The sequence below is a fragment of the Haliotis asinina genome, chromosome 16 (assembly GCF_037392515.1).
Source record: "Haliotis asinina isolate JCU_RB_2024 chromosome 16, JCU_Hal_asi_v2, whole genome shotgun sequence".
In the NCBI taxonomy this organism is placed as follows: domain Eukaryota; kingdom Metazoa; phylum Mollusca; class Gastropoda; order Lepetellida; family Haliotidae; genus Haliotis; species Haliotis asinina.
Window position 1 is genome coordinate 19,950,749 of NC_090295.1, and position 14,845 is coordinate 19,965,593.

Consider the following 14,845-nt stretch of genomic DNA (forward strand, 5'->3'; position numbering starts at 1 on the left):
TGAGTTCTTTTGATTGAGAAGGAGTGTCATTTTTTGAGCTCACATATCCTGATTTGATTTTCTCAACCTCATCGACGAGGACACATGTTCCTTTGAGTGAGTGAGTGAGTGAGTGAGTGAGTGAGTGAGTGAGTGAGTGAGTGAGTGAGTATGGTATATGCTAACGATCCACCCATGGCCGATTTGAAAGAGACAACGTAATGGTAAGAGGGCATTCGGTACCAATGGTCGATAACAGCTTAACGTTTTCGCCCATTAACCAGAAAGCTACCGCCCTAAATGAATACTTCTGTACCTTTGCATGCGTGCGTGCATGTGTGTGTGTGTATGTGAGTGTGTGTGTGTGTGCCATGTGTTTATCCAACAACGTCACGCAACAAATCTGTCATTTAAATTTAAAATTGATACAGAAATCTGAAGGTTTTGTAAAATAACATGCTTCCTAATATACCTTCCCTCACTATAATGGAATATTTTCCTGTACCGTGACAAATATTAATTTCGCCTGTGACAGTGAAATGTGTGCAAATCGTATTCTTAACGTAAACACAAATATATACAAGCATGCTCACATGCGTGCTGTTGAATGTTGAAGCCATGGATGTCAACTGCTATTGTAAACTGAAAAAGCCTAGTATCAATCTTCGTTCAAACCTGCATTTTTACACATGGATCACGATGGAACTAATTTTCACGTTAGTAATTTTTGAAGATTCACCAATCCTCATTTTTGATGGGTTTTCCCATCAGTATCATGTGTAACAGACAATCCAGTGATCACCAGCGTCAGCATCGATCTGCGCAATTGGGATATGATGACATGTGTCAATCAAGTCAGCGATTCTGACCACCCGATCCTGTTAGTCGCCTCTTACGACAAGCATGGGTTACTGAAGATCAATTCGAACTCGGATCTTCACGTGTCCCAGCCTTTAAGGAGCCATGGGCAAGACAAGTCGATCTGAAGTTGTGGGAACCTCAGAACCCATAATTGTTGATCCCTGGGTTCGTCAGCACCATATCACCCCTTGTCGATTCCACCAAATGGTTAAGGCATGAGAAGTGTGGCTTTCCTCAGACAATAAGCTGTCAGGCTGGAATGCCTGGGATACTAGTCAAATTAGAGATACAATCACAGGCTCACACCGTATCATTCACAAACTCAAAAACCCACTCACTCACTCAATAACCCACTCGCTCGCTCACTCACTTACCCACACTGACACAAAAAGAAGTGTGTTTTCCATGGTGATTTCGACAGTGAACTTCGCGCAATAACGTTAATTTCAGGATCTTGAGTTTGCCGAGTCTCAACGATTGTTTTGTCTAGTAACGTTCCAGTAGCATTTGGATTTGTTCGCAAAATCCAGTTTTTAAGTGACAGTCGATGTTAAACTTGAGCGACATGCTCGGAAAGCGAGTGAGTGATTGGGGATGGTCTAAAGCCGCTTTTAGCAAGATTCCAGCAATATCCCTGTTGGGGACACCTGAAATGCACACACACAGACATGATGATACATACTTTCTTAGTGACATTATAATGGGCCCGTGAGGTCCCGGGGTAGAATAGGCCTAGGATCGGGTGGTTAAGCTCGCTGGGACACGTGAAGATCCGAGTTCGAATTGATCTTCAGTAACCCATGCTTGTCGTAAGAGGCGACTAACAGGATCGGGTGGTGAGGCTCGCTGACTTGGTTGACACATGTCATCGGTTCCCAGTTGCGCAGATCGATGCTCAAGGTTGTTGATCACTGGATTGTCTGGTCCAGACTCGATCGTTTACTGACCGCCGCCATATAGCTGGAATATTGCTGAGTGCGGCGTAAAACTAAACTCACTCACTCACATCATTATAACGAGAATGTAGCTGTTGAACAGGCAAAGGTGTGAGATCTTGCAGTAAATATTGTATGGACAACAAAATGCATTCATAAATCTTTTATTTTAAATGCTGAACCTTACCGTGTACCGGTGGCAAGTGAAGGGCTGAGTGCTTTAGGTCAGTGGTGATGGTTCACAGTTTCCATACTTTGTATGAATACAAATACATTTCTTATGCGGGGTGAAGACATTACAGTATACCAGTAATAACCGCTAAGTGCTTGTGGGCTAATAGTGTTGACTTTCAATTTCCATACTGTAGATAAGCACATACATGTAATATGCAGGAGAGACATTACAGTGTACCGGTAATAACTGCACGGCGAGGTACGTGTGGGTTATTAGTGTTGGCTCTCGATTCTCATACTTTATATAGATACAAACACATGCATGTGTGCATATATGTATGTGTATGTATATATATATATACACACACACACATATATACATATACACACACATACACACACACATATACATATATACACACACACATATATATATACACACACATATATACACATACATATATATATACACACACACATATATATATATACATACATACACACACATATATATATACACACACATATACACACACATATACACACACACACACACATATATATATATACACACACACACATATATATATATACACACACACACACACACACACATATATATCATGCATGTGTTTGTATCCATATAAAGTATGATAATCGAGAGCCAACACTAAACTAATAACCCACAAGTACTATATCTTTCTAAGAACATCATGGGTTTCAAAGAAAAGACCATAATTTTGGCACCTAAATTTAGCCACTGATCACTTGCAATTGACGAATATGATTCTACGTTTAACAATGATATGAACTGTCCATATTATTTAGACTTGGGGGAAGTGCTTAAACTTGAAATCCATGACTGATTATCTGAATAAAGAGATCAAAGAATTTATGCAAAAACCCTGCTGGTATACCCAGACAAACCCAAACCCAAATCTAAATAAGATATCTCGGATATGTGTGACCAAAGTAGTAAGGGCTACAATATCAAAGGACATAAGCATCCGAGAACACTGGTTTTGTAACCTGCTAGAAGCCAGAGTAATTAGTCAGCACTAGTATTTAACACCTCTGGTGAAATATGCCTGCTGAAAAGACAAACACTCACATTACCCCAATACCATATTATCTGATGTAGACATACCTACTCTAACAATCCACTTACAGAATTTCAACTGTGCTCTTTCTTCTTCCTGACTATAGTATATACCCCACGACTCTGAGCCATAACACACAATTGGCACAACCATACTATCATACATCTTTAGTAAATCCTTAAATGGCATACCTCCAAATCTCTTAGAATACTCGTAAATTGACATCACAGCTTTTGTTCGCTTGTGAGCGAAGATTGCTCCAAGATAATTTTGGAGTGAATACAAATCCTAAATATCCATATGAGGAAACAACATCCATTCGTTTGAAAAAGCTATTTTTCATATGATCGAAGTGGACCAAGATTGCGAAATACCATTATTATAATTTTATCCAAATTCCTTTTCATTCCAGTTTGGTGACACATTTTTCCAAAGTATAGATCTTACGCAGCAACTCATGGCAGGAGCTGGCAACCTAACACACATCATCAGCAAAGATGAGAAGACAAAGATTATTAAATCTTTGGGAAATAAACACTCCTGTCCCACCACATTCTTGCCTTAGTTTTTTTTATAGTTTGTTTACAAAAAATATGAAGACAATCTTCAATTCATCTTTAACTGCATACTGGTAATGAAAAATTACAGTACGCTTAAAACTTCACATTTCACTTTATATCGGCAAATAGTGATTTTATGAAACCTCTTTTGGGCACAAAATGTAATTAATGGTTTGTTTCTTGACGAAAAACAGTCTAAGAATATATTCTGTCGGACAGTGTAATCAAAGTAATTGTAAGCAGCTGAAATGTAGGGATACATAAATGTATATATATACATTGGCAGTTTTGTGACGCTTACATACGTTGAGTGACATCAACGATCAAATGTCATTACGTGATGGTGCCACAGGGACTGTTAGCGTCCCTAGCTCAAGCCTAAGGTAATTACATAAAGTGGTATTGTAGAAAGCCGTGGCTATTAACCTTTTAAGCAATTCCTTTGGGAATTTGTCGTTACTGTTCAATTCAACAAACGTTCTTGTTCTGTATTCGACACACGAATACGCATAATGTGCAATTTGTGATTGGCGACTATTAGTCCTGTTGTCATACGGGTGCACTTTAATGACGCTGAGAGCTGCAACTTCTTGTCCGATTCAGAAGCACAGTGTGATAACTTTTGATACCATCCCCTACCAATGAAATCAACATTGCCCGTGCCTCTCGCTCACCTGGCTGTTACCTGAGCTGTTGCTACACCTATATCACAAATCTTGCAGTATGAAATGAAAATATTGATGGTGTGTTGAACAACTTTTATGCTTTGTTGGCAAAAATTATAACAAAATCTGCAGAGTTGGTGTGTTTTTCCTGTTCATTTTGGCGTTAGTTTGAGTCATATACGATTATTTGTGCAATTCATAGGTGAGATTGTGACTCAAACGGACTCTCATACGTTCAACCAAGTCATTTAGATATGTTTCACAAGAAATTACCAGGATCCGTGTCATGTTATGCTGTGTCCGGACCCTTGTATTTGGAACTGACAAACCCGTGAGGATCAGTGTTACAACTGATCTTCAGTAAGCCATACTTGTCGTAAGAGGCGAGTAAAGGATCGGGTGGTCAGGCTCGCTGACTTGGTTGTCATATACCATTTGCGTAGATCGATGCTGATGCCGTTGATCACTGACTGTCTGGTCCACTGTTATTTACAGACCACCGCCAAAAGCATGTAATATCACAAGCATGTAATAATTGTGAGTCAATCACAATTCAGTGTCGTATATTAGATAATACAGAAACGGAAGGACACAAGAATGTGAAATAGTGGTTATCATGTATTTGTTAAGGTCAATAGGATCTCAGTGCCAAAAGTCTGTGTCACGTGATTACGAAATTTATCAATAAAAGACATAAACAAAGTGTCAGTTTACAAGAAATTAAATCTGCATACTGCCAAGCAACGTCTCCTCATGGACTGTCTGTTGCGTGTAAACACATTACTGGGGAATCGGCGCCATTGTTCCTCCAATGCAGGATCAAGATCTTGGGGTTAGCTCCTGAGAACAAAAACATTCATGGTCAGGTTGAGTGGACGGGTCTGGCATTGTCACATTGAAAGTGCAGACTTGGACCAAGCTCAGGGGCTAGCACCTGGTCGCGGTAAACTGCAGCATCAAAGCTCCCACGGTTAACCGAAACAGGCAGTCCCACAGAAATGACCCAAACCCATCCTGTACATTTCCTGTACACAATACTGAGCATAACATTAACGGCGTCACCTCCGCACTCTCATCCTCCCATTAGCGAATCTGAGGATAAATCTTGATTATTCATTGACGACTCGATTTCTGTCTTATCTTAGGTGTCGTCTAACCCACAGCAATATAATGCGTCAAAATGGTTCCGCGATAAGGTCGTCGAACACGAAGGTGAGCAGCTAGAATCGGGTTTCGGGTGGTTTGCACCGACAATCGACCCCTAATCAGCTCATTTCCGTTTCCTGTAGCAGGGATTGGGAAAGACTACTCTGACAATGGGCCATTTTCGGGATTATTAGCCATTTCCTGAATTGTGAATGGGCCACTGCCCTTGTATCAATAGTAAACTTCTAAATTCATAATGGGCCATTTTTCATTCTAATGTGCAAAATGTTCCATGGCGCCTGCCTTTCCCAATCCCTGCTGTAGCCGTCTAAAACAGTTACAGAGGTGACGTAACACAATTTGACGGTCCTTTGCCTGTGACGTCATACGTGGTCGACGTGGCCTTAGACGATGAGCAGCGGTGTCAGTTTCATGCTGTCGAGCCTGTAAAATGTTCATACAGTCCAACGGCCGCACTCCACTGTACTTGCAACGTGACTTACTGACGTCTCGCTTCCATCATGTTAACGGCACTTTTCGCTGCACTCCTAAGAGGCGCATTATAAGAGTGAGTGAGTTAAAAGTTATCGTGACATCGGCAATTTTTCGGGTATACCGTGAGGAGAATAATTAATTTCATACATAAAGAGGAATGGTAATTTGTATAAACCTGTCAGCGAAGGACAGTAAAACAACTAGATTCTAATGTAAAACTAGCTACTAGATCTAAAAAAGTTTAACCATACAGTACAATACAACGTAAAAGCAAGCTATATATTGCCAACGACTGAAGGTACGGGGGGATGTCAATACGTTTTGTGCCTTGCATAGAAAAACACAAAATATTGGTATGAACCACATTTATTTTTCAACATAGTCCCCTTATGAGTCAAGACACTTGTTCCATCTTTTCTGCCAGGCGCTGATGCCATCTCTGTAGAAGGCGCCATTTTGGTCCTCAAACTAAGCCTCAGTAGCAGCAATAAGCTCATTATCATCCTGAAATCTACGACCACGCAAGTGTTTCTTGAGATTTGGGAACAGATGGTAATCACTTGGTGCCAGGTCTGGAGAGTAGGGGGATGCTGCAAGATTTCGCACCCGCATTCCTGGACAGCAGCGGCTGCAACGCGAGAGGTGTGTACTGGAGCTTGATGTAGAAGAATACCACGTCTGATCTTGCCCCGGCGCTTCTCCTTGACTGACTGTCGCACTTACCTCAACAAGTTAGCGTAATATTCCCAATTCATTGTTCTTCCTTTTGGTAAGTAATCTACGTGGATGACGCCTTTGCTATCCCAGAAGACTGTCGCCATTACCTTCTGCACTGATATGGAGGCTTTGAACTTTTTGGTCCTGGGAGAAGTGACATGTTTCCATTTTATGGATTCTCGTTTGCTCTCAGGATCACACTGGTGGATCCAGGTTTCATCACAGGTTACTAGCCTAAAGTGAAAATCTTCTGGATTCTTGTTGTGTCTGGTTAGCATGGAGTTGCTTATGGTGACCCTTGTTTGCTTCATTTCATCTGTAAGCATTCTTGGCACCCATTTTGCGCACACCTTAGCCATGACGAGATGTTCACGAAGAATTGTCTCGATGGATCCGTGTGAAATGCCTGTGGTCTATGCACTCTGTCAATGTTTTCCTGACTAGTGCTTGTGTTGGGCGACCTGGACGGGGATCATCTTCAAGACTCTCTCAACCATGCTTAAATTCATTGACCCATCGTTTGATGGTAGCAGATGAAGGGGAACTTCCCATAAACTGCTGAAAGCCTTTCTTCAATGTTCATCGCCGAGTTTCCTCCAAGAACTAAAAACTTAATTACTGCTCTATACGCAATTTTCACTGCCGTGAGGGGGTCTCTTTCTGTCGATGTGAGCTGTTCAATAACTTCTGAGAGTAGGATACCAAAACTTATATATCACATCAGGTACACCCCAAGGTTCAATTTCGTACCATAGGCTGTGACACCTGGGTATGAAAAATGCTCAAGGCTCAAAACTTATTGACTGTTTTCTTGTGTCCATTACTATTTTGACACCCGAAACCCTCTACTATAACAATTCATATTTTTATTTACAGATACAAATTGTAAAGTTTTTATTTTAACTTTGTATATTTCGTCAGTCGGGTTATATGTTGACTGATGTGCTTAAATGTCACAGCTGAACTTCATTGTTCGAATCTCACCCCACTTAGCTCATTTCCAATATATTAGTTACCAGAGCAGTAAAGTAGGCACCATCCCCTGCAACAACCCGTTTGAGTAAAACCTCTGCTTGTGATTGGTATTATATTCCCAGGAGTCTTCTGTGTTTTAAGTGCTCTACAGTTCTCTACCTAATCAACTGAAAACCCTTTTCTCACTAAAAGCATTATTGTACCAGCAGTCATCCAAGCCAGAACTTGTTACAAGCCAGATGCACCGGATTACTATCTGGTGTCCAACCCATGGTGCCGAGGGCAATGGTAAGGGCGATAATCTGACAACTGTCAGTCATCAAGGATTTTCCTCGATCGATGAAGGAATAATTGGCTATGATGTATGATCCAGGGAATGTTTTCTATGATATTTGGCATCTGAATCTTTCAAAGGATATACTACGCGATAAAAGGCACGGCCCGAGATAGCCTTCGAGAACATGAACACGTACATCGGCGTGTATTAACGAGAACACACACACGAATACTCATCTGAACGCGAACACGTGCATCACTGTGAACACATACATCAACACGAACTCTAACACAAAATCCGTTCATCTATCAACGTGAACGCCTACATGAACACCAACTCCAACACAAAAACGTGCATCAACGCGAACATATGCATCACCGTGACCACATTCATCAACACGAACTCCAACACGAAAACGTGCATCAACACGAACACGTGTATCAATGCCAACTCATACGTAAACACAAACCATGACTGGGACAGGTGTATCAAGGCGAACACAAATATCAACACAAATCTTAGACGTGCATCAACGCAAACATTAGCGTCAGCCTGAACACGTGCATTTACGCGAGCATATACATCAGCACGAACCCAAACAGGTACATGTGCATCAACGCGAACACGTGCATCAACGCGGACACATTCATCAACACGAACCGTAAGCAGACAGGCTGGTACGAGTGACCGAGCACTGGTTTTACGCCACTTAGTAATATTCCAGCAATATCGCGGAGGGGGACACCAGAAATGGACTTCACACATTGTACCCATGTGAGAGAATCAAACTGGGGAATCAAACGGGGATCTTCGACGACCGAACGCTTTATCCACTAGGCTAACCCACGGAAGACGGTCGCTTTTGGAGGGACAGTGTAATGGCTGAAGAACATTCTGTAGCACTGGTCCATTTCGACTTCATTCTGACGTCCTTCGGAATCTTCATACCATACAATGTCGAAACCGTGTTTTGACCCATGTTTTAGCTCTTCGTGCAACATGCATATGGCGCTTGACATATGAACACAACGAAGTTATAAACCATGCTGCAGTCCTGACACGCAACATATGACATAATGAGCCTGTGTGAAGACATTGTCACAGTAGTTCTTGTGGGGACAGGTCAAAAGGGCCAAAGGATAAAAGAGCCAAAATTGAAAATGTCGAAAAACTCAAAAGGGTCAAATCCTAAACATCCCATACTTATTAGAGTCTCAGTGTTGTTTAGTAAAACAAATTTGGTTAAGTGCTTACGTTATACCATACAACTGAGTGTTTACTTTATAGCATAAAATCGAGTGCTTACTTTTTCCATACAGCTGGTAGTGTAATGATTACAAGTAGTCAGTAATCTAAACAAGATTAACAGTAGTGGTTAAGTGTCATTTACACTAGTCAGTAATCAAAAGGTACCATATGTTACATTTGACCACTTTCTAAAGGGCACTGCGAAATCAGTATTGATTGGTCCCAAGACTCAGAATACTTGATAAGAAAAACATTTCAAATGGCCCATTTCAGCTGTTGAGTATAATAATGATCACAATGTAAATTATTACTTGTGTTACTATTTAAACATTAATACAAATACAAATACAAATATAAATAATAATAAAACTATCAGTATAATCAAACATATAAAATGTGTACTAGTTTGTATGACCTAATGTTCCTTTTTTACCTATGGCCCTTTTGACTTAAGTCTACGGCCCATTTGACTTTCCTTTGTCCCTTTTGTCCTTTTTGATTACAACCCGTTGCCCGTTCTTGCAGGTCACACTCGCTGCTGACTTCATGTGTTCCAACAGTTTTATCATTGGAAGTTTGTATTGAATAGCTTCATTTATGGTTGACATTTAGCAAACTGTAATCCTGTACATCAAAGGCGGAAAACGTCATTCAGACATCGGAGATATCTCTCAATAACATGATATAGCCAGACAATGTCTCAGCAAATGTTTAAACTTTAATTAAAAAAATATACACAGCCTTGCCATGTGCTTAGACTTAACACGTAGGTGTTAAAATACATGTTATGCGTATACTGTCATAAAGTTTGAAAAGTATAAACTCAACTAGTTTTCTACAGGTCTCACAACACAATCTGATCTGGTGGGTATTATTTGTCTACACAACTACTTACGAGATCGTTTTGGCAAATTGGTGGTCACTTATGAAGAATAATGTAAAACATGTCATTTGTCTTACATGTGATAGATGGAAAATGATCCTCCTGCACAAACTGCATTCCCACTTAGATTACAATATTAAATTGAAAAGGTCGAATGAATCAATGTAACGTTGCATAAACTGACTCTCGCACCCTGTAGCAGCCAAACATTATTCATGCGAACCCCATACAGACGTCCCTTGGAGCACGCTTTACAAATATCTTATGAGTAACTTGTGCTTGAAACCAGTTAGACAAAGACCGACAGCTCGGCCTGCGACAGTTTTCGATTTAAGGAACAATTGTCTTCATTCCACACATGCAAAGTGTTACTCTGTTTGGAAGCTGCTCGCCTCGAAGTTTCAGTTATCCATGTCAGGCACGTCGAAATAGTTCATAAGTCATCCCTTGCATCCCTCGCCAAATATATACTAATAAAGAGTGTATAATAAAGCCTTTCATGTACTGTCACATAAACATAAGCTTTTGGCGGGAGTTGAACGACAACATCAAGATTACTGTTCCGGAAACATTTAATACACAAATGAGAAAACTCGAGTTATTCCGGATCTTTACATAAGTTAGGGGGAGTCCAGCTGAAGCTCCAAGTGGTTACTAACATCGCGATATCTTCTATCCTTTGAGTGAGTGAGTGAGTTAATATTTAACGTCACATCGGCAATATTTCAGCCACATCGCGAGGGGAACATAACACTGAAATGGAATATATTTGCATTATAAAAACCTGTCGACAAAGAACAGTAAAACAACTAGAATATCACAGAAAAGATCGTAAAACTAGTAATTATACCTAAAACAGTTTATCTATAGAGGACAATACAATATAAAAATGGGCTACAGATTGCCAACAACTGAGGGTAGATCACCATACTAGGGACCATGGGAACTTACATTACTTTTGCTACCTGCATGGACCCTAGATGGATTTACACCACCCCCTCAGTCGCTAGCAATTTAGGTAGATCTAGCCATAAATTTAAAAGAACACGTATACTACGATTAAAATAGCAGAGAGTTTGAATTTACTGAGAATGTTTGTGGACTTACGTACCCTCTCAGGAGGACAATAGTTTTACGGTACTTCAACCCCCTTTGAGGATACAGCCACTAACAAGCACAGTTACGAATTTAAACTTCCAATATAAAATATTTATCTATTTACAATTAATAAATCTAAAGATGCAATGATTAAATGAGAACTTGTGTTATTAAAATATCCTTCATAGTTTGTGAATTAAAATAGTTATCCCTTGTGATGGAATATTCAACACAGTCAAGCAAAACATGCTTGACTATGATTGTTTCACAACAAGGGATACAAAACGGAGGATCCTCACTTTTAAACAAATATTTATGTGTATATCTTGTGTGGCCAATACGACATCGTCGTAAAATAACCTCTTCAAATCTAGACTGACAACCCAAGTAGGTGTAACCAATATACGGTTTTATTTCATGTAATTTATTTACACCCACCTGGGTGTCCCACTTCTTCTGCATCAGATCACGGACGTAAGTTCTAATGCTAGCGGTGAAATCAGAGTATGGAATGTGAAGTGGTGTCACAGATTTGTTGAGTGCTGCCTTGGCAGCAAGATCGGTCATTGCGTTACCGGAAATGCCTACGTGGCTTGGTAACCAACAGAAGACGATGTCGTATTGGCCAGTAGCAAGATTATTATACAATTCAATAATGTCAATTAAAAGTGGATGTTTACAAGAAATATGTTTAATAGCCTGAAGGCAAGAACGAGAGTCGGAATAGATCATATACTGTTTATGTTTAGGATGTCTTTCAATATATTTAAGAGCCGTTAGTATGGCGTTAGCTTCAGCTGTAAAAATAGAACTGTTGTCTGGTAATCTAGAAGATATTGTTCTGGATTCAATGACAGTGGCACAGGCTCTATCCTTTGAACACAAAGAGGTAGAATCACAGGTCACCTGCGTGCAGTTCGAAGAAGGAGGTGTGGAAATTGTCACTGTGCTATGTACCAGCTAAGCCTGAAGGTGTGGAAATTGTCACTGTGACAGTCAGTATCCAAAGCGTTGTTTTGATTGCAACAGACTGTAGGGAATTAATTTACCAACAAAGCACAGAAGAGGCCAGTTGAAGATGTAAGGAATAGCAGTAGGAAGGTGACAAAGAACAGGTGATCTACTCTTTTCACTATGAAGGACCATCGCTTCTCGGACAGTGAAGGAGCATCTACCCCCTTTCCTGACATTTTGACATCTTGTGATGCTGCTTTTATAAGAGGACCATTTGGCTGGTTTGACAAGGTTAATGTTGTAGAAAAGTATCTGGTGAGACGCTGACGCAGTTTCGAGGTGGGTAAGGCTGAGTGAAGGTGTAGAACAAAGACTGATGCCACGACAGTCAGAGTCTTGAGGACAAACATGCAGATCAGGTAGATACTGAAGAGAGTCACGCTATCGGACACGGGTGGTAAGAGGGTGTTGATGTAAGTCAGGTACACGGAGTAGGACAACAGCACAGACACACACAGGGTCATCTTCTCACCCGAACCCGGCGGTACGTGGAACACCATCAGGTTAAGAGCAGAGAGGACAGACATCGGTACCATCATGGATAAAACGTAAAAAGGCCGACGGCGAACAAGGACCAGCCCAAAAATGAGAGACTGATATTTACCTTCATAGGTATATTCTTTGTGAACGGATGTGTCCGTTATTTCCCACTCACCGTTTTCTTCAAATGCACGAAATGTGATTGGTGGGTCATAAAAGGTAAAGTTCACTTCGGAACTGAATGATACCCACTGCATCAAACGAAAATAACATCGCTGACGGTCGAAGGGGAAATAGGATACGTCCATCTTGCAAGAAGTCACGTACTTCTTTGCTGCATACCACTCAACGGTTCCATTGCTCCAAACGGTTGTTGGAAATGAATCCTCGCTCAGATGACCAAATGTGTTAATAGAGTTATACAACTTCAAATCAGGCAACCACAACTCCTCTTCAGACACAACCACCCGGGAGATATTCTGATATTTGGTTTCATTCCATCCCAATCCTTTAAGGTTCCACACAAAGTACAACCAGGCAGTAGTCGTCAATGTCTGTTTGGTTTCATCCAAATCGTCAAGATGAAGAACATTTAAGTTCACCGATACAGTTAAAATTTCCCCCTCGTACACAGGAAACTGCAGTGTTTGGCGGGTTTTAAAGTAGTCGAACACAATGTCAAGAGGAGTGTTCGGTGTAAAACGTCCAGCAACTGAGTGAACAAAAAGCATCATCAACACAGCTGGCTCCATTTTGCCCGCGAACTAAGATAGCAACATAACCAATAGTGCGAATATCATTTAGAGCATGACTGGCGTTTCGATAGTTAGGTTGTGAGAGGCAACAGACAATCATACATCAATTATGCGCGTTGAATGTCACATGCATTTGCGCCAATAGAAATCAAATTACACAATCAAAGTGTTGCCACAATACATCCCATCAATAACAGACAATGTTTAGATGAAACTAGTAATAAACAACAACCAAAACCAAACGCATTAGAGTCCGATGCTGAAAACAGTGAACAGAAGTACGCCTTTTACAAGGTGGTGAACAAGAGTTGACATCAGTGAACAATACAGTTATTTAGACACTTTGAACAATTGGTTCATGCAGCACACATGTTTTCAACATTAAAATACAACATGCCAATGAAATTGGTTGGAGTTGTACACACATACATATACACACGCACATATATAGCTACAACTATATCTGTAAACATACATTTCAGATATAAGTTAGACAGTTAGACGATTAAACAGACAGTTGTTTGTATAGATAAAGGCATGATGAATATATATATATATCTAAATCTTTTAAAACATGACCTTTTGTATCAGAAAGCAGTGAGCAAAATTTAGTTAAATTTGGGTATGTGTAACAATATGAGTAAGCTTGGCACACAAGCCGAAATGATACTCGTCTTCGACTAAATTCAAGTATAAAACTTTACGAATTCTTTGGTCACGGTTAATGTTTAAATAACGTCGAGTTTCAATGAGACGATCATGAGAAGAGTATCTCGTGAAACGTGAAAGAGCTTTTCAGATAATCTTCCTGAATATTTGTGATTTATACATGTTGTAATAAAAACACTTGCTTGACAAAGCTAATGATGCAGTCCATGGCTGTATACAAATATCTTTTTAACCTTTGTGTTAATGAAACAAAATTTGATTTTGAATATACATTCAAGTCACACCAAATCTGCCCATAACCACTTTTAAAAAGTAACCCTCTTACGCCTGTGCCCCAATTTCTTTTGTGTTATTATCATAGAGCTACCTCATATTATAACATTTTGACTGACGTCTGTATAAAGGCATATCAAGAAGTATTAACCTGCAGTATTTAATTTGTATTTGAACATGAAACATTTTGAATAATGATTGACATGCTCTATTTCACAACGATCTCAAATGTCTGGAAACACTTAAAAAGTTTTATTCCTGTTAAGTGTCAATTTCCATTCATCACAGTACGTTTCGAGTTCATCTATATGTCCCTGTAGCCCTTTTACTGGGGATTAAATAAGAATGATATCATCTGCAGGCAGCAGTAGGGATAGCTCTGTTAAACCTGGATGAAGCTGGATACCATAATTACAATTCGCATTTACTTGCAAAGCTAATTCATTGATGAAAAAGGTAAATATAAACGGACTTAAAATGCACCCTTGCCTCACTCCTACGTGACTAATAAATGCTTTGGAGATCACATTATTGTTACGTA

The 14,845-nt window shown here is 40.0% G+C and overlaps 1 protein-coding gene across 1 annotated transcript; it reads right to left on the bottom strand.

Moving 5' to 3' along the window:
- Window positions 1-11,974: 11,974 nt before the first annotated feature.
- LOC137268793 (neuronal acetylcholine receptor subunit alpha-5-like) lies at window positions 11,975-13,359 on the bottom strand. The gene has a single exon (XM_067803365.1). It carries the CDS (start codon window positions 13,357-13,359, stop codon window positions 12,154-12,156), a length of 1,206 nt encoding a protein of 401 aa, XP_067659466.1. The 3' UTR covers window positions 11,975-12,153.
- Between the last annotated feature and the right edge of the window lie 1,486 nt (window positions 13,360-14,845).